The sequence below is a fragment of the Cynocephalus volans genome, chromosome 1 (assembly GCF_027409185.1).
Source record: "Cynocephalus volans isolate mCynVol1 chromosome 1, mCynVol1.pri, whole genome shotgun sequence".
NCBI classification, from domain to species: Eukaryota; Metazoa; Chordata; class Mammalia; order Dermoptera; family Cynocephalidae; genus Cynocephalus; species Cynocephalus volans.
In genome coordinates this window covers 251,578,831-251,599,333 of record NC_084460.1, presented here as the reverse complement: position 1 = coordinate 251,599,333, position 20,503 = coordinate 251,578,831, and the positions used below count along the sequence as shown (strand labels likewise).

Here is a 20,503-nt window from a genome sequence, read left to right as displayed (position 1 = left end):
AAATATATTTAAAATATTACACTGTGTTTTCATACTACCTGAGAAATGGTATGGATTTAAAAAATATGATCTGGACTGTCACATTGCAGGACAGAAAAAAGAAAATTTTTTATCTTTCTATGATGTATTAATATTTATATCATTTTTTGTTTGTTTTTCAGTACAGTCGTTCTTGGAGAAACCATTTAATACAACCTATAATCTGTTTTAGGCTTATCATTTTAAGGAGAAGATTGATTTCCTGCCAACTCACATAAGTTGAAGTAATAGCTACATGTAAAATCGTTAGATTAAAAAATAAGTTGAATAAGGTAAGTAGATTAGTTTAAACTCAAATCATTAATTTGAAACTTATAGTTTTTTTCAAAAATGTATAGAACATTTAATACAGGCTTCAAAATTAAGGCCACTTAACGTTAAATTTTTGAAAACTAACTCTTCTTGAGTTTAAAATGTTATAACTTGGGTAGGCTCGGATCAGAGATATGATGGGGATTTGTTAAAAAGGAGGGTAAGTATAATGTAAGTCGATAAGCATTTAAGACTTACATAATTATCTCAGATACAGAGGTTGGCTTCAACAAGAACGACTAGGAGGATCAAGACACTATGTCCAGGTAGCAAGCTTAAATACAGCAAGAGGTTGGATCAGTTAGAGCCACGCAACAGGGCAAACCCCAGGCAGAAGGTAAATTTTTCATAACACAATATAGAGCTGACAGTAGCTGGGAAGGAGCATATGATCTAGTCTTGTTCTACAGAGGAACATGGACAAAGTAGGGTAAGGAGGGAGCTTATGCAATGAGAGGGTTTTCCAAGTAGAGACCCAGTCATTGAACTAAGCTAGGGAAGCAAGAGGAAATTGATTGTTTTGTTCATGACCACTCAAATCTTGACTCTCATTCACTGAATCTTACTTCTCACAAAATATTATAAAAATTCAGGTTGGGTTAGAGTTGCTGGTTGTCAGAATTAAACATTGAAGAGAATGGGAGAATCTGTTTGGAGAAGCCTGAAGGGTTAATGTGAGGCCTTTCATCAAAACTCCTTTACTTATGTATGTAGGCACTTCCCTAAGAACTTAGGTTTCCTGCCTATATAATCAATAAACATATTGAAGAAGAAGTGAAATTAATATTCAATGAAATAATTAAAGTAGACTTAAAGGTAATCAGTACAAAAGATATGTAAGATAACAGTAAACAAAATATGCTTGGTTCAATTGAAATATAATGAGATCTATTTTCTTAACCTAAAATACATCATATAATATTCTAAAGAGCATGCAGATAATAAGGATATAGAAAATCATACCCCATGAAAAATATTTAAAAGTAATTTGTAAAAATTTAAAATGCAGCAGTTAAAACCAGAATTCTAAAATAGGAAAATACTAAATATGTAGACACACATATGCAAATAATTATTAACACATAATGATGCAATAAACAAATGTAATTAGGTTATTTAAAAATAAGAGTTTAGGGGATTAAAAGAGAAGAATGCTGGTTACACTCTTAGTTTTCTGCTAGGAGCTTCCAGGCTCAAGTAGATTTCATGGCTCATGTTCCTAGGGGTCGAAAGCTCAGGGTAGGTGCTAGTCTACAAAATGCCTGTATAAACAAATAAGAGAATCTTCTCTGGACGTTTGGCTTAGTGAACAATGGTGACTTTGTGTACAGAAATAATGGTCTCTTCCTTATGTCAATGCAGCTCACCCTAGGTTGGTAGGGGAGGGAGACATAATCCACAAGGCTAGAAGATGGTGGGCTAGACTGAAGCCATAATCAACACTTTACAACAAACTTCGTAGCCTTTCACAGCTGCCTCTAAGGTATGACCTTGAGCCTCAATTTATGATATGAGTGAGCATTATGCCTTTCTTCAGTTTTATTTGTGAGAGAAGGTAAACAGCTTATTGGAAAGCTTCCCAGGGAAACTTTCTCTCCCAAGGACACACAGGAGACAGTGGCTTAGCTAGTCAAACAAGTGAAGCAGAAAAAGTAGACAAAAGGGTGAGGACTGGAGAACACAGGACAGTGGGAAAAATGCAATGGTGAAATCTATTTTTTTTTTTTTGACCCGTAAGGGCATTGCAACCCTTGGCACGGTGTGGTCCGCACCACGCTCAGCCAGTGAGCGCACTGGCCATCCCTGTATAGGATCCAAACCCATGGCCTTGGCACTACCAGCACTGCACTCTCCCAAGTGAGCTATGGGACAGGCCCAAATTCAATCTATTTTGATTGAATAATAATGAAATAGAAAATGTCAGATGACTAAATATAAGATTTTGCATGTCTGCTTCTCTTACTAGACATACATAACAGGTGTGTGCTATTCATTTCTCTAGCCCCACAAGCTAGTTTAGTGTCTGACACCAGATACATTAATGTTTGTTGACAAGTATTAAAACAGAGATGAAAAGATAAGAGATGGATGACAGATTATACAGACAGTAAATGGATAGGTGATAGATTGAAATACAGGTAGGTAGGTAGATAGACTGAGATAGAGATAGATACAGTGAAGTTTGTGTCTTCATCCCAGGGCAGGGGAAAGGGTTCATGATGTGTTTTGGTTTTTGGTAGTGGAGTTCTATTTTAAGTGATTTGTAATTTGATTGAAAAAGAAGTTCTACATGCTTGACAGTGTTTTGAAGCTCTAATTTTGGGGGGAAAACTAACTTTTTATTTAGGTTGATTCAGGACCAGGTTGGAGTAAAAATGGACAGCAGTTCTGAAACTCTGTAATACACTCTACATAAAATCCATATCTGTAGATGTTAATTATATTTTCCAACTCACTTTATTCCTCATTTATCAAACTTTTATGAGTGTTTACTATGTGTCACATACTACATTGATTCAAGGAACTCTCAATCTAGTGATTTTGGCAAACAAGGCAATATATTGATCATAGAGACTACTTAATAACAAAATTTGTGCTCAGCATGTCATGTAAGGGGAGAAGACAAAAAATTATCTAGTAAGAAGAAAGAGGGAACCTGGGAAAGAATTTATAAAAGAAACTGACAGGTTGAATTTTGGCTCATTAGTGGTTATCCAAGTGAAGAAAAATTTAGGGAGAAAGGCATTGCTGGATAACAGGACATGGTCAAAGAAGATTATAACTCAGTAGATTAGAATGGTTTTTCGAGAGGCATGCTGGAATGGAAGATCCTGAGTAGGGAGGATGGGACTTTACCACAGATACTGCATGACATGCTAAAAACTTGCCTTTTTATCCTGAGAATAATCAATAATTTATAATAGGTTTTAAAGTAGTGACATGTCATAATGACACTGTATTTTTAAAATGTAGCCCTGGCAGCAGTGGGGAGAATGGATTGTCAGAATGTGAAATTGGGAGGATGGGGACATTAATTTAAACTAGCAATTAATTTAAGCTAGTCCATTAATATGGACTACCATGACTAAAACTATAGGTGGCAAGAGTGGAAAACGTTTCAGAAAATTTTAAGAAAATAGACCCAAAATGGTCTATTGATTTCTTTGATGTGGGTATAAATACCATGGCTTCTGACTTAGATAACATAACAGGATTTATTATAATGGCATTCACAGAAAAAAAAAAAATAAATAAATAACACAGGTCCAGTGGTACTTATAAAGTAAGATGGTGAGTTTGAGTTTTGAGTTCAAAATACTTGGCAGATATCCAGGATGAAACTCCCTGTGGACAGTTCAATATAGGTGTTCAACTCATAAAATAACTTGGAAAAAATAAAATAAATAAAATAACTTGGAAAAAATATGTCATTGACATATGTGTAATAGCCGAAGTTGTGGATAAGTATCCTTCCTATTATTCAACGTAAAAACCTTTGTTAGTTGGCAGCAGTTACTTTCCACATTCAGATTTTATTCTATTTTCCAAATCATTCATCTTCACGATAACAAATGCTATAGTAATTCCTGTAAATAGCAGACTAGAGATGGTGGGTAAGAGATAGTGTTGGAATCATTTAAGTTTCCAAAGTATATATGTTGTACAATAATTTATGCCTTTAGGTAAGGACTGAGATTTCAGCTCCAGGATACAACCTAGGGACACACTATTATACAGTATCCAAAACTACTTCTAGAGTATGACTGCCCCACTGACTTGACTCCTGCCGCCATTATAATGGGCTTGACTGGTGATCCCCTGATAGCCCCATTCCCTGTTGACCCTCCGGACTTACCTGCCTGATTGCTCTGCTCATTGTTGATCTTCAGCGCATTGGCCTGATTCCCTTGATCCTGGGGTTGGTGTTATCAGAATAGATGAACAAGTGTGTCGCCATCCATTCATTTTGAGTTCCCAACACATAACAGATGTCAAGACCTTGTAAGCAGTATCTCAGCAAAGTCTCAAATATCTACATGAAATTTTTACAGTTGAAATGGCTTTGATTGTGCTTAACTAAGGTTCAAGTTTCTTGTCCATGAAAACCAATCAACTTATTTGTCTAGCTGAGTTTCAATTAAGCTTAACTAAGAACTTTCCTTCTCAAACTTCCAGAAATTTCTATCATATACTTAGCACTCAGGTGTATTCTGTTATAACTAAAAAATTAAGTATGCCTAGCAATATAAATTTATTTGAAAAAAAACAAACAAACAGAATTTGAAAAAAAAAAATTATCACATTAAAAAAAGAGGAGTTACACATATACACAAATTATGTCTACGATAAAATTAAGAAGAGAAAAGATAATAAGAAGGAATTACAGGATAGAAACAAGGAGTAAGAGGTGATCAGGATGATAGACGATGATGGAAAAAAGAGGGAAATATACATATTTAAAGTCAAACAATTGTTTGATTTTTTAACAGCCGAAGCAACAATTCTGCTTTGACAGATTAAAAACAAACTAGGTCAGCAATCCCCAGTAGATATCCCCATCTATTTTATCTTCAAAGATAGTTTCAAATATTTAGCTTGGGGAAAAATTATCTGTTCCAATTTTTTGTTCCCATTTTTGGAACATATTATCTTAGGGTGTTTGAAATGAAACTGCTTACTTTTTTATCTTTTTATTTGTCAATCAAAAAATGGTATATTCAGTCATTCAAAGCATTTTTCAGGTGAACATTTAAATATATGATTGTTATGGCAAATAATCACAAAGGTGAGCGGCCTAGATTTTCTTCCCAATTTTTTTACTTAAAATAGAATTCAACATGGATTATTCTGTTATGGCATCATATTTTTATGCTCTAAGTTATCTAGGGTAACCCAATTCCTACTGTAGCCATATGAAATAACATTTCCTCAGTACAGCAAACTTAGAAGTTGTTCTCCCTCTAGTGGGACTCAGTTGGGCCCTGTGATGTCTGGGTTCGTCGCCAGGCTGCCACAGTCCTCTGTCATTTGCACATGGTGAGGTCAACCTGCTCTAACTGGCATGTAGACTTGGTCTTACCAAATGGCTTCAACTGGGCCAGTACATATTAGAAATCTTTTTGGGAAAAGTATGCTGTTCCCAAGTTTTCTATTGGATAATCATGTTCTTTAGTATACATAGAAGAACTTGAGTGAAAAATAAATGCAGAGGTCATTAAAAATAAAGCAGAATCTGGAAGGGTGATGTAGAAACTCTCTAATTGTTCTCAGGTGATTTGGAAATATGATGCAAACATTGCTATTAGAAATATTTGCAAAGAAAAGGGCTATTTATTTACTCTCTGTCCCACTTCCAGATTCTTAATTAAGAGTATAACCAGATACATACTGTGCTTATGCAATTCATCTCAAGATGGTATATAATGGATAGTGATTTATTAAAATTAAACCTATTTCTTAATTCATGCCAACATTCTCTCATATATATATATTCTCATATATATATATACACATACATATATATATATATACACATACATATATATATATATACACATACATATATATATATATTTCCTACAACAATTGAAAGTAAATATAATATATTTGAGAATTTTAACATACAAAAATGTTATAAGAGCTTATACTAGTTGTTTGGCATTTCTTGTCTACCAGTCCTATTACGAAGTTGGTGGAACACCACACTCTTGGCATGTTTTTGAGTTATTATCCCCCAGATACTAACATTATTTTAACATGAATTTTCATGATATATTGTCTAAAGTGATGGCCAGCAGTTCAGTAAATATAGTAAACTCTCAGTATAAGCAACATTCGAATTAATAGAAAAACAAATTCACCCTCTGTTATACTTATTCTGAAAGATAGTTTTCTGATTTAAGTATTGCAAGAACTACAAAGTTATTTTGTTGGGCCCTGGAGGTTTGGAGATGCCACTGAACAGAAGAAATAATTTAAGTCCAATACTGACTGTTACCACAAATCCCTAAAACAGTGAAAACTATCTAAAAACCAAAGGTTGATTTACTTAAATAGTTAACAAAAATTTATTGCAAGAGATATTTTTCACTGAATTTACAGTTTCAACGAGTATGGTACAAAACATAGTGCCATCAGCTCTGTCTAAACATTAAATAGGTGCAAATACATAAAGATTAAAAAAAAGGAGCATACTTTACAACATAAATTACAATACTATAAATATATTTTATGTACATTATACATACTCTTAAGACATCATTTTTATATACAGCATATATTGTATTGATTTTCAAACTAGTCAGTGCTTTAATAATATTATATATCAGAAACTTAAGAATTTATTTGCATCATTACACTTACAGTAAATGATTTCAAATCAATAAGGCCATATTTTGGCCAGTTTATTTCCACCAGTTAAATAGCCAATTATCCAATTAGATGAACAATCACGCCTATAGCAATAGTTCTGCATGAGTAGTTTCTTCCCCCTTGATGGTGATAACTAGAAGAGGGGTTGCAGAGGGATGACAGCGGGGTGTGGGGAAAGCAATGAAGGAAAGAGTGCATGGGGTAAAGGTGGGAAAGCCAGATGGCTAGGATGCAGAACCGAAGCTGGAATGATTGGTATCTGAGAAGGAGCAACAAGAGTTGGCTGGTTCCCAGGACAAAGCCTCGGTCCTACTGGTCCTACTGAGATCTGAGGTAACGGTGTTCTGGTGAGAGCTGGGACTTGGGAAAGAAACTGTTGGTGTGGTTGAAGCACTTTAAACGTTCCTGCAGCTGCGGCTGCTGCTGCAGCTGCAGCCGCTGCAGCGTGTTGCTGCAAAACAGTGTGATGGATAGTGGTCACAGAGGTAGAACAGAAGGGCTGCTGCAAAGGCAAAGGCTGCAGAGGTGGGCTGGAGGGTGGGAGGGCAGCTGGAGCAAAGGTAAATTTGACCTTGTTGGCCAGCATGTTCGGCTGTATAATGTGCTGATACACCTCACATGGTAGATTTTTGAATTTGTCATGGTTTTCTAGTGGGATCAATAATGCTTGTTCTGGTAAAGCTAATGGAGCCAGGATCTGCTCAGTTGTTACAAAGGTATGACCACTGACATGTGCTTCCTTGAATGGTAATGGTGGTTGGGTGTTAAGGATTCCTGAATTATAGCGCAGCCACTCAGTTGATGCCTCATTCACCTTTCCTTGTGGAAGGGCCTCAGCCAGTTCATAATGGCAAATGTATGATCTAGGCTGTGACTGCCTAAAGTTCCTTTCAACATTAGGCACCTTGAAAGGAATTTGCTTTTCATTAGTATTTATATTCTCATTTTTTTCTTTGTTTCCAAGCAAGGTATTATCAATTGCTTCTTTTGTTGGGGAGCTAGCTACATTGACAGATGTGGTGGGATCCTCACTGGAAACCTCTGATGGTTCACCAGAAGTGGTCTCCATTACTAAATGCTCAGTTTCATCATTGGTTTCAGAAGGGAGGGGATTGCTAGGGTGTAAAGCCAGTTTGTTTCTTACTCGGTCAGTTTGTTCTGAGTTCCTTTCCATATTTGCAGCTTCTTGTAGTTTTATTTCTTCCTTTTTGTCTTCATTTATTAACTCATCCAGGTAACTTACAGAAGAATTGCCTTTCATGTGATCGTCTCTATTTTCTTTTAGTTCTGAAGTTTCCAGCCCAGTGTGGAATCTGCTTCTTTTTCTCCTCCGCTTCTTTTTAGGCTTACAGGGAGCAACAGAAGCACTTGATGGCCTCAAAAATTCTTCAGGTAAATAATTCTGTCCATTTAAACTTTCATCTGAAGAATAAGAATATGAATGTTGTCTACGTTTTCGATGGAATCTTTCTGATTCATTCACGAGAGAATTGTAACCTCTTTTTACAGCCTGATTCTGGCTCTTGCGTTTCATGTCATTTTGAAGAACTAAGTGTCTGTGATCCGGACTAAAGCTAGACATTTTGGCTTTCCAACAACAGTAAGTTCTAGAGTATGTTAAATTATGTTTCCCAGAATGTATCATTGCCGGATTTGATTGTCCATTTAAAAGGATTGTGTTCTTTTTACAGTGGTTTTTAGAACTGACAGCATCATTACCACTGTATTCAGTATTCCAGGTTTTACACATTTCTTCATTTTCACTTAAGGTTGTGGATGGTGATTTGATCTTTTTATCAGGTAACTGATGTGAGTCTAACAAATGCTGTGTAGCTAAATACTGTTTTTCTGAAATTGGTTCCAGCAGATTTTTCCTAGTTGTATTACTGTAATTATTCTCCCTTTCCATTTTGCATTCAGTTTCTGATTCTTTGGTTTTCTCCCCACGATGATGCTGACATAACTTCCTCCTTTTTTTCTTTCTTTTGCCTTTATGGAACCAGTACTCATGAGTATCTTTCAACCTTATTTTGTTGTATTTCTCATCTAGACTGTCCTGTTTTATTTGATTTTTAGTAAAATTATATTTTTCTGCTTTTCTGATCCTACAGGGAATATTTTTATAACTATGGCCCATATTCTCATTTTTTACAGAATCACCACTGCTAGAGAGTGCATCATCAGCCAAAAGAGGATTGACTTGGGTGCATTCAGTTCTGCTGCCTCCAGTTTTATAACCAATGAGTATTGCAGTAGATGTGTCCTTGCAATCTGAAGCTGGTCCCTTGCAAATGTCTTCTCCCTTCTGATGAGAATAAAGATCACTTAGGGGCAACTTATTTTTATCTTGATTATTGTTTAATTTAGTGGATTTGAAGTCAAAACAGAGAGGATTACAGCTATAGGAAATTGATGGTTCAGTAGTTGTGTAAACCAGCATTTCTGATGGCCATTGAAGAACTGTTGACCCAAATTTATTAAGCACAGGTACAAATGGCTCATACTGTCTTTTATGTAAATCTTTGTTTTTATGTAAGGTTGTACTGTCCTCTTTAGTATTTGAAGGGTCCAATGTCTCAGAATCATTTTTATTTTCAACTTCAATTGTGGATGCATCATTATTCTTAACATTTTCCTCTGTGGTGGTTTGTACAGATACGAAATCATTAGACATATCTAGAATTGTGGATTTATTTTCTAACAACTCAGAACTGTTACAACTCATAGGTACATCTTCATTAATAATAACATCTTCCAGTGGTACTTGATCTGCTAATGGGATTGAATTTTGGCAATTATCTGCATCAGAAGATAGAGGGAGTTGAAGGCCAAATGAGGGTAATAGTAATGTATCTTTTTCACTAGACACGTCTTTCATGTCTTGAGCTTGAGCCGTTTCTTTGTCAGTGCACGTTGCCTCTGGTGGATGAACAGAGTTAGCTTTCTCCTCAGAACTCAAAAGACCATCTGCTGGTGAAGATAGCTGAAGACGACAAGCACCAGGGACAAATCTACTTTTTCTGCTAAATCCTTTTTCCACAGAGGCATCATCATTATATTCAGAGAAGGCTGCAGCTGAGGACTCCAGCTTCAAGGATGCTTTCTTTGGAAATGCAAAAGAAAAGCCGATTTTGTTTCTGTGAATTCCCTGGGCTTGACCCCTAAGTTGCTTATTTTTTGCTGTATGATTATTTGCGCTTTCTGGATCTTCAGCAACAGTGGTAACATCTTTAGTATTCTCCTCACTATGAATCAAAGTATATTTAAAATCTTGCTGGCTATTAACTGAATCCACGACAACTCTTTGGGAAATTTCATCACAGTTTTCTCTCACAGTAACAGTTGTTGACTTGAACATGGGGCCACTTCCAGGAGCACTAAAAAACAAAACAAAACAACAAAAAAAGAAAAGTGTATGTTAAGTAGGACACTTTTGGCAAAAAATATTTAAAACACACCTTAAAAATGGCATTAAAATTTTTTTTTCAATTTTTAAAGTCTTTGTAAGAATTGCTTTCACATGATGAAATTGCCTTCCACCATGCCATAATATTTAGTTATTGGTTATTGTTTGGGATAACTTTAAGATGTCTTGAAATTACTTTTGTAGCTGTTTATAGAAATGTCTAGGATATTCCTAAGCTCTCGACTAGTGCTTTCTGACCAAGATTTTCTACCCCCATGGCCTCTTCAGTGACATTTTGGAGTTTTGTAAAGTTCTCTAAGGTAAAATTACTTTTAATTCACAAATACTTAACACTATTAATGCATATGGAAAATATGAAGGCGATTGGAAAAAAAAAAAACCCACAACCCTCAATCATGACCTCAGAAGGCGTGGGAATTCTGTTTGACAATTTCAACATTCATTAAGCATCTACCACAGTATACTGTAAATAGTGAATACTAGTTAAAAGAACTGTATTGACCAGCACATTATATAAGAAATGGCTCTATCTTATCCTTACCCAAACAGAACCATGTTGTGCAGAATTTTCCATGCTATTCTAAAAATTCAGTTTTTTAGAAGTTATGAAAGGACAAAATATTTCAGTTGAATATTTTCATTACCTAATCACTAACACAGTGTTCTGTATCACTGCCTTATCTGCTGCTAAGTAATGGCACTTTCTATTTTGCATCTCTAGAAGCACAGAATTATTGGGAAAATCATGCGTGTGTTTGTATGTGTGTCTCTTTTTGTATCTGTGTGTATGTATAATGTGAAATATGTGTACCACACTGAAGATAGTAATTTAGATAAGTACTGCTTTTTTGAACATATTTTAACACCTCTAGTTCTCTTAATACATTAGAATTTATATTTGCAAATGCTAATTACAGAGTATTAAATTACATAGATCTTATGATTCTCTACAGCATATACTTGCACATGTATAATTTTTACCTTATTCCTATAGAGAGTAAATGTATCTGATCACCATAACTGAATAGCAGTTATTTTTGTTTATAACAGTTCCATACAGAATTCTAAATACGTCTAATTTTATTTGGATGTTTTCAAATCCCTTACTATGCTTCGATATATCAATGTATCTCATAACACTATTTAGTATAAAATACATTTCAGGTAAAATAGTTTTTTTATAGACAATAATAAGAAAGGCCTTATTAATTTGGGGTTAAAAAAAACACTTTAAAAAGTGATCTTTTAATAACATTGCCCTGGCTTGAATTATAAGGTCTGAATTATAACACTGGTCACATCTAACAGCTGCTTACTCTTAGAAGCAGGTCAAAGTTTAAGAGTTGTGAACTTCTAACTGTCTAGTTATAGTTTATTCGCAGTGAAGCTAATTTTGATCTGCTTCTGAAATGCAGAGGGTCATCATGACCATCATGACTTTTTTTTTTTTAAGTTTTAAAGATAATTTCAAATAAAAGTTCTCTGAATTTTTGTTTTAAAAAGTAAGTTTGTCTTAAAACTTCTTTTAAAAAAAGGTCATGAGACAGTACCTTGCTCTCTTCTTCAAATGTTTTGAATTTCACCAAGAAATAGGGTAGCTTTCAACTAAGATAGCTTAAATAATGGCATAATATAAAATTTACTTTTTACAAACTAAAATTATAGAATTTTTTTATTGAAATGTGCATTAAACAGGTGTTTGCATAAAATTTAAATTCAAATTACTGTTTACAGCCCACAGAAGGCCATGAAAACATGTGCACCTTATTCTGGGTACAGAAATATATAGATTTGTGCTCTTTATTTCTAACCCCCTCAACCCCTTTTTTTTGTCATGTTTTAGAAAACTTAACATTCATTGCACACTCACCATACAGTTTCCTTTCTTAGCTCAGCCAGCTTGTGCAGGCGTTGGAGTGCTTTTTCCTGTTTTCTTTCATCTTTCCTGGATTTAGATGCTACATTTCGAGCAAATTCCCTTTGTTTCAGTTCTTTGAGCCGCTATTAAAAAATATGGAAATGATTACTAGTATCTGAGTCTATAGCAATGTTCAAGTTCTATTGTTGTTGTTGGGCCTTTCCAATACAACATCTTTGAGTTCATCAAAGGAAAACAACATTCACAATAAACCACTTGTAACAAAAGTGTTTTCCTGCATTTTGGCTTGTGAAAATGACACACAAAAAAATACATTATAGTAAAAGATATTGTCTATGCCTCAGGAAAATTGAGATTGAAAATTTTCATCTTTTCTTATTGGTTGTTGCCAGCTAAGTTTCTCTTACCAAATCAGATGAAGCTTTAGAGTCTTGTAAAAGTCTGATTTTCAAGCAAATTCACTTTTGCTTCTGTGTTTCAGTTATCTGTATAATAAATATCCTTGTATTTTGATGTGTTATAAATTAGAAATTTATCTGGTCCTTTTCATATTTTCTAAAAGTAAATGTCTTATGTTAATCCATAAGACAAATGATCTCTACTGATATGATTCTTACAAATCCCTTCTCTCAAATACCAGGCACATTTCTCAAATAATGAAAGACCTTGGAAGAAAATTGGTATTATTATTTTTCTGGAAATCCTTATTACATTGGGCATTATTTTTCATCGGAATTAAAGGAGGTCATTTTCTGGGTTGAAGGCCAGAAAAAGAGCATGCCAACTTGAATAGAATTGACAAATTGTCATGTATGTGATATGATTTAAGAGACATGGAAGTGGTCCCATGATCCAAATATTTTCACTATGTACTTTCATGGAGACAGTGTATGGTTATTAAAAATGATTAAGGTAGTAATTATTTTCTGATGGCTCATGTTGTTTATGCAATTGGGACATGTGTCTTAGAGTAGGACTCTAAGAGAATAAGACATATACTAGTCACATTTTAATGAAGTGATTGAATAAAGTTCAAGTAAATGCCTTATACATGTATACTGATATATACCAGGAGCTTAGAACAATGCCTGGTAAAGTGCTTGATCAGGGCATATTTCTTAAATTATCATGTGAATAACTTAGATCTTCCGAATTAGGAATTTTTCATCTATCCCAAAAGAAGTTAGTCATTACAATTAAATAATATTAGACTCCTGGTGATCCTGGACTGCAGCTCTTAATTTCATGCAGCTTAAGTTATATATAACATATAAGTAACTTAAGCTTCAGATTATCTCTAACATTTTAATTGATGAGATTTACATAAGGTGTGCATGTGTGTGTGTATCTATATATCTCTAACTATCATCTATCTGTCTGTCTAGCTAGCTACATCTGTGTGATTATTTTAGGATATTATTTAATTATGCAAAGATATTTTGAGAGTGCTCATATGCATTGACAGATTTGTGCAGAAGTTTTTTCTTAGTAGAACTTAGACAAAAGATAGACATAGCATAAATGCCTAAATTGTAGAAATATTTCATAAAAGTAAAACTTTGATATCATTACTTTGATATAACTGTAAAGAATATCTGCAACTGTAGAATATGCACTAAATTATTTATTAACCTTAAAAAGCAGAACTAGAATTAGAGTATAATAAGTCAAGAAAGTTTTACTTCTAGATTTTAGGTATTCATAGTCTTGGTCATTTCTATTTCTTAAAGCCTGAAGTAATATCAAGACTCATTCAACAGACAATTATTGAGCACTAGCATCAGTTACTCTGTTAAATAATTGGGATTTTAAAAAAATGTGAAAAATGTCTTTACCTTCATAATATGTCTGTGTGTGCCTGAGAATGTATTTGTGGACAAGTGTGTGTGTTTATGCACATTGCAGAAATAGGGAGAGAACACACATAGGAAGAGATAATAGTAATCACTGGTGCTTTACATGGACAGCCAGGGTTCCCCAAAAATCCCAAGGAAGGCTACCTGGGAAAAGTAATATCTGGGGTTGGTCTTGATGGATACGAAGTATTAGCATGAAGAAGAACAGTTGGATGTTGGAGATGGGAGGATATTCCAGGAAAAACAAACCATTTTGTTCAAACAGAAGAGCATGTATATTCTAAAAAATGCATGGAGAGAAATATAGCGAGAGTAGGGTGTATGTGTGGAAATAATAAGAATTGATAAATGATACGATCTAACCAAATCATAGGGGACCTTGTCTATAATATTTTCTCAACTGAGAAATACTCCCTGCCATTGTAAGATATTGACATTCAATCAAGAAAGGTGATTAGTTTGGGTTCTAGTAGGAGGATGCTAAAGGAGCATGTGAAGGAAATAGAATCTAAGTTTTCTAAAATAAATACCAAAAAGAATTAAAGTGCTAAGAGAGATTAGTTGGATAGGTTTTCAAGATGGCGGCGGCTGCGGCGGCTGGCGCGGAGTAGCTGAGGTGGAAAAGGTGGCCACTGGGCCTCAGGCAGCCGGGAAACTTGTGGACCTTCCTCTGGCCATCTCTTAAGGGAGGACTGCTGCTGCTGGCCGGTCGTGGGGGCTCAACGCCACTTTGCCCCCGGCAGGAGAGGCTGCCTCATTTACAGGCAACAGCTTTGAAGTGTGGAGCAGGAAAAGAACTGATTCTTAGCTGCAAAAGCGAGTCTTGAAACAGGGAACACGGCGCCAGGGCTGCTGTGGATGCAGCCAGGATCCCGGAGGCTGGGGCCGCACTGAAGGCGGCCAGCTGCCCTATCCAGGATTCGAGGTTTCAGGCCGGCATTAAAGAAGACTCCTGGGAGCGCCCGAGCGGCGCCGCGACTGAACAGCCCGAGGCGGCAGCGCCGAGAACACGGAAGGCAACAAACCAGAGACAGAGCGAGCGCCCGACCTGGCACAGCACTGTGAGTGATCCCTGGCACAGCTCTGTTCGGGGGGTGGATGCCCACGCGGCTCCCCGCCTGCACCACCAGGCCACTCCTTACCCCGGTGCTGCCTCCATTTTCCCAGGTGCGGGCAGCTCCGCCCCGCTCGGCCATCACTGAGCCCATTTGCTTGGCCTGGCGCGGGGCTTTCCGGACCCTGCGGGCTGACCTCCTCTCCCACTCCCTCCACGGTTCTCTGGCAGGGCTGGGGGTGTGGGGCGTCCCGACCAGTTTTGGGAGGGCTAGGAAGTACGGGCGGGCCGACTGTCACTCCACCACACCCTGGACTCTGGCCCCGGTAAACTTCCTGTTACTGGGAGGCAGATACCATCTCTGCGACCACCAGTTTGGAAAAAAGCCTAACGAATTTCTGGTTGGGAATAGTGCGGTAGGAGAGTTCCCAGGTCCGCTTGAACCTGCCGGAGAGCAGGCTGCAGGCGGGCACTAGACTCGGTTTATACCGGGGGGATACAAAGGTGAACAAGACCCGAGAAAGATCTACACAGTGCTACAAAGGCACCCAGAGAGACCGGTCGTCTGTGCCTAGCAGAAACCTGGTAGACTTCCTGGGCGAGGCGGTGCTGAGCAGGGTCTTGAAGGCCCAGCTGATAGACGAGGGGTGCAGAAGACACGCCCCAGCCCAGCACAGTGTTCACAGAGGGGGGTGACGTGCGGCCAGGGAGGCGGAGTCTCGACAGAAACCACACACCCGGTGGGGTCGCCACTGCACGATCTAACAGCCTGGGCCAGAGCACACGGAAAGGGGAGAAGTCCTGTACAGAAAGTGAAAGCTCAACAGAGATCACACACCCTGTGGTACGTGATCCACCAGCCCAGCAGAGTACAAGCTGACCAGAAAGGTGGATCCCCGGAGAAGCCCAAGACCCGAGGCAACCACACACACAAGACACTAGAGGCCAACTGAGCAGTCACGGCGGGAGCCATACCAAATTGGCAACCACAGCAACATCCTAGTTAGTCATTAGTCTTAAACCGGTGGACTGTGAAACCCCCTGCAACAATGAATAAACACCAAAAAAAAGACACCAGAAATACAAAAAATCAAGAAAGTACACCACCAAAAGTTAATAAATCTCATACTCTAGATCCTATAGAACAAGAAGCCCTTGAAATAACTGACAAGGAATTTCGAGTGATAATTCTAAGGAAACTGAATGAGATACAAGAAAACTCAGCTAGACATCATGATGAAATGAGGAAAAGTATACAGGATCTGAAAGAGGAAATATACAAGGAAATCAATGTCCTGAAAAAAAATGTAGCAGAACTTGCTGAACTGAAGAAGTTATTCAGCGAAATAAAAAACACAACGGAGAGTTTAACCAGCAGGCTTGTCGAAGTTGAAGAGAGAACCTCTGAACTTGAAGATGGGCTGTTTGAAATAACACAAGCAGACAAAAAGAAAGAAAAAAGAATCAAGGACATGGAAGAAAATCTGAGAGAGATATCAGACAACCTCAAGCGCTCAAATATCCGAGTCATGGGTATTCCAGAAGGGGAAGAAAATGGAGATTCCATTGAAAACATATTCAAAAAAATAGTGGCAGAAAACTTCCCAGGTATAGGAAAAATCACAGATCTTCAGATCCAGGAAGCTCAACGATCTCCAAACGTATTCAACCCAAAAAGGCCTTCTCCAAGACATGTCATAGTCAAATTGGCAAAACTCAGAGACAAAGAGAGAATCTTAAAAGCTGCAAGAGAGAAGCGTCAAATCACCTATAAGGGAGCCCCAATCAGGTTAACATCAGACTTTTCATCACAAACCCTAAAAGCTAGAAAGGAATGGGATGATATTTTCAAAATACTAAAAGACAAAGATTGCCAGCCAAGAATACTCTACCCTGCAAGGCTATCCTTCCGAAATGAGGGGCAAATAGTATATTTCTCAGACAAACAAAAACTGCGGGAGTTCACTACCACAAGACCACCCTTACAAGAAATCCTCAAGGGAGTACTGGGTTTGGTTCCTGAAAAATAACTACCACTGCCATAAAAACCTAAGAAAAATCTAAACCCGCTAGTACAATAAAAATGGCATTCATGAAGAGAAAACAAGCTAACAAAAACACTATCTACAACCTAAGGAACCAACAAACAAAGAAACCAAACAGTAAATCAGAAAGCAAGGAACAAAAGACACCTAAGACAACCAAACAACCAATAAAATGCTAGGAATAAATCAACACCTTTCAATAACAACTCTTAATGTTAAAGGCTTAAATTCCCCAATTAAAAGACACAGACTGGCTGACTGGATCAAAAAACAGGACCCAACTATATGCTGCCTACAAGAGACCCACCTCACCCATAAAGATTCACACAGACTAAGAGTGAAAGGATGGAAAAAGATTTACCATGCAAACAGAAAAGAAAAACGAGCTGGAGTGGCTATTCTTATATCTGACAAAATAGACTTTAAACTAAAAACCATAAAAAGAGACAATGAGGGACACTACTTAATGATAAAAGGACTGATCCATCAAGAAGACATAACAATCATAAATATGTACGCACCCAATGTTGGAGCAGCCAGATTTATAAAACAAACTCTATTAGACCTAAAGAAGGGAATAGACACTAATACCATAATAGCAGGGGACCTGAACACTCCACTGTCAATATTAGACAGATCATCTAGGCAAAGAATCAGTAGAGAAACACAAGATCTAAACAAGACTCTAGACCAATTGGAATTGGCAGATATCTACAGAACATTCCACCCAACAACCTCAGAATATTCATTCTTCTCATCAGCACATGGATCATTCTCCAGGATAGATCACATATTAGGTCACAAATCAAGTCTCAGTAAATTCAAAAAAATTGGAATTATCCCATGTATCTTCTCAGACCACAATGGATTAAAACTAGAAATTAATAACAAACAAAACTCTGGAAACTATACAAACACATGGAAATTAAACAGCATTCTACTTAATGACATATGGGTCCAAGAAGAAATCAAGCAGGAAATCAAAAAGTTTATTGAAACTAATGAAAACAATGATACATCATACCAAAACTTGTGGGATACTGCAAAAGCAGTATTGAGGGGAAAATTTATTGCATTAAATGCTCACTTCAGAAGAATGGAAAGATGGCAAGTGAACAACCTAACACTTCACCTTAAAGAACTAGAAAAACAAGAACAATCCAATCCTAAAGTTAGCAGACGGAAAGAAATCATTAAGATCAGAGCAGAACTGAATGAAATTGAAAACCAAAAAACAATTCAAAAGATCAACGAATCAAAAAGTTGGTTTTTTGAAAAGATAAATAAAATTGACAAACCATTAGCATGGCTAACAAAAAAAAGAAGAGAGAAGACTCAAATAACAAAAATTAGAAATGAAAAAGGCGATATTACAACTGATTCATCTGAAATACAAGGAATCATTCGAGACTACTATAAACAACTGTACGCCAACAAATTTGAAAATCTGGAGGAAATGGATAAATTTCTGGACACACACAAGCTCCCAAAACTGAACCGTGAAGACGTAGAAAATCTGAACAGACCAATAACAATAAAGGAGATTGAAGCTGTTATCAGAAGGCTCCCAACAAAGAAAAGCCCAGGACCAGATGGATTCACAGCAGAATTTTACCAAACATTCAAAGAGGAATTGACACCGATTCTTTACAAACTATTCCAAAAGATTGAAACGGACGCAAATCTCCCAAACTCATTCTATGAAGCAAACATCATCCTGATACCAAAACCAGGTAAAGATATAACCAAAAAAGAAAACTACAGGCCGATATCCTTGATGAATATAGATGCAAAAATCCTCACTAAAATACTAGCAAACAGAATACAGCAACACATACGAAAAATTATTCATCACGATCAAGTGGGATTCATCCCAGGGATGCAAGGTTGGTTCAACATACGCAAATCAATAAATGTGATACACCATATTAATAAACTCAAACACAAGGACCATATGATCATCTCGATAGATGCTGAAAAAGCATTTGATAAAGTTCAGCACTCATTCATGACAAAGACCCTCAATAAGTTAGGTATAGAGGGAAAGTATCTCAACATAATTAAAGCCATATATGACAAACCCACTGCCAATATCATCCTGAATGGGGAAAAGCTGAAAGCTTTTCCTTTAAGAACAGGCACTAGACAAGGATGCCCACTCTCACCACTCCTATTCAACATAGTGTTGGAAGTACTAGCCAGAGCAATCAGAGAAGAGAAGGAAATAAAGGGCATCCAGATTGGAAAAGATGAAGTCAAACTGTCCCTGTTTGCAGATGACATGATCCTATATATCGAACAGCCTAAAACCTCTACAAAAAAACTGTTGGAATTGATAAATGATTTCAGCACAGTAGCAGGATACAAAATCAACACACAAAAATCAGTAGCATTTCTTTTCTCCAATAGTGAACATGCAGAAGGAGAAATCAAGAAAGCCTGCCCATTTACAATAGCCACCAAAAAAATAAAATACTTAGGAATTGAGTTAACCAAGGAGGTGAAAAATCTCTATAATGAGAACTACAAACCACTGCTGAGAGAAATTAGAGAGGATACAAGAAGATGGAAAGATATTCCATGCTCTTGGATTGGAAGAATCAACATAGTGAAAATGTCCATACTACCCAAAGTGATATACAAATTCAATGCAATCCCCATCAAAATTCCAAAGACATTTTTCTCAGAAATGGAAAAAACTATTCAGACATTTATATGGAACAATAAAAGACCACGAATAGCCAAAGCAATGCTCAGCAAAAAAAATAAAGCTGGAGGCATAACACTACCTGACTTTAAGCTATACTACAAAGCTATAATAACCAAAACAGTATGGTACTGGCATAAAAACAGACACACTGACCAATGGAATAGAATAGAGAATCCAGAAATCAACCCACACACTTACTGCCATCTGATCTTTGACAAAGGCACCAAACCTATTCACTGGGGAAGGGACTGCCTCTTCAGCAAGTGGTGTTGGGATAACTGGATATCGATATGCAGGAGAATGAAACTAGATCCATACCTCTCACCGTATACTAAAATCAACTCAAAATGGATTAAGGATTTAAATATACACCCTGAGACAATAAAACTTCTTAAAGAAAACATAGGGGAAACACTTCAGGAAATAGGACTGGGCACAGACTTCATGAATACGACCCCAAAAGCACGGGCAACCAAAGGAAAAATAAACAAATGGGATTATATCAAACTAAAAAGCTTCTGCACAGCAAAAGAAACAATTAAAAGAGTTAAAAGACAGCCAACAGAGTGGGAGAAAATATTTGCAAAATATACATCTGACAAAGGATTAATATCCAGAATATATAAGGAACTCAAACAACTGTACAAGAAGAAAACAAGCAACCCAATTAAAAAATGGGCAAAAGAGCTAAGTAGGCATTTCTCTAAGGAAGATATCCAAATGGCCAACAGACATATGAAAAAATGCTCAACATCACTCAGCATCCGGGAAATGCAAATCAAAACCACATTGAGATACCATCTAACCCC

At 36.8% G+C, this 20,503-nt stretch overlaps 1 protein-coding gene across 1 annotated transcript in view; it reads right to left on the bottom strand.

Annotated features, from left to right (window-relative positions):
* Positions 1–6,856: 6,856 nt before the first annotated feature.
* Positions 6,857–20,503, bottom strand: part of ZNF804A (zinc finger protein 804A) — a 319,443-nt gene continuing 305,796 nt past the window's right edge. Inside the window, exons 3-4 of the mRNA XM_063088595.1 lie at positions 12,021–12,151; positions 6,857–10,100 (exon numbers count right to left, since the gene is read on the bottom strand). Coding sequence (XP_062944665.1) covers positions 6,857–10,100; positions 12,021–12,151 — 3,375 coding nt within the window. The remainder of the gene's footprint in view (positions 10,101–12,020; positions 12,152–20,503) is intronic.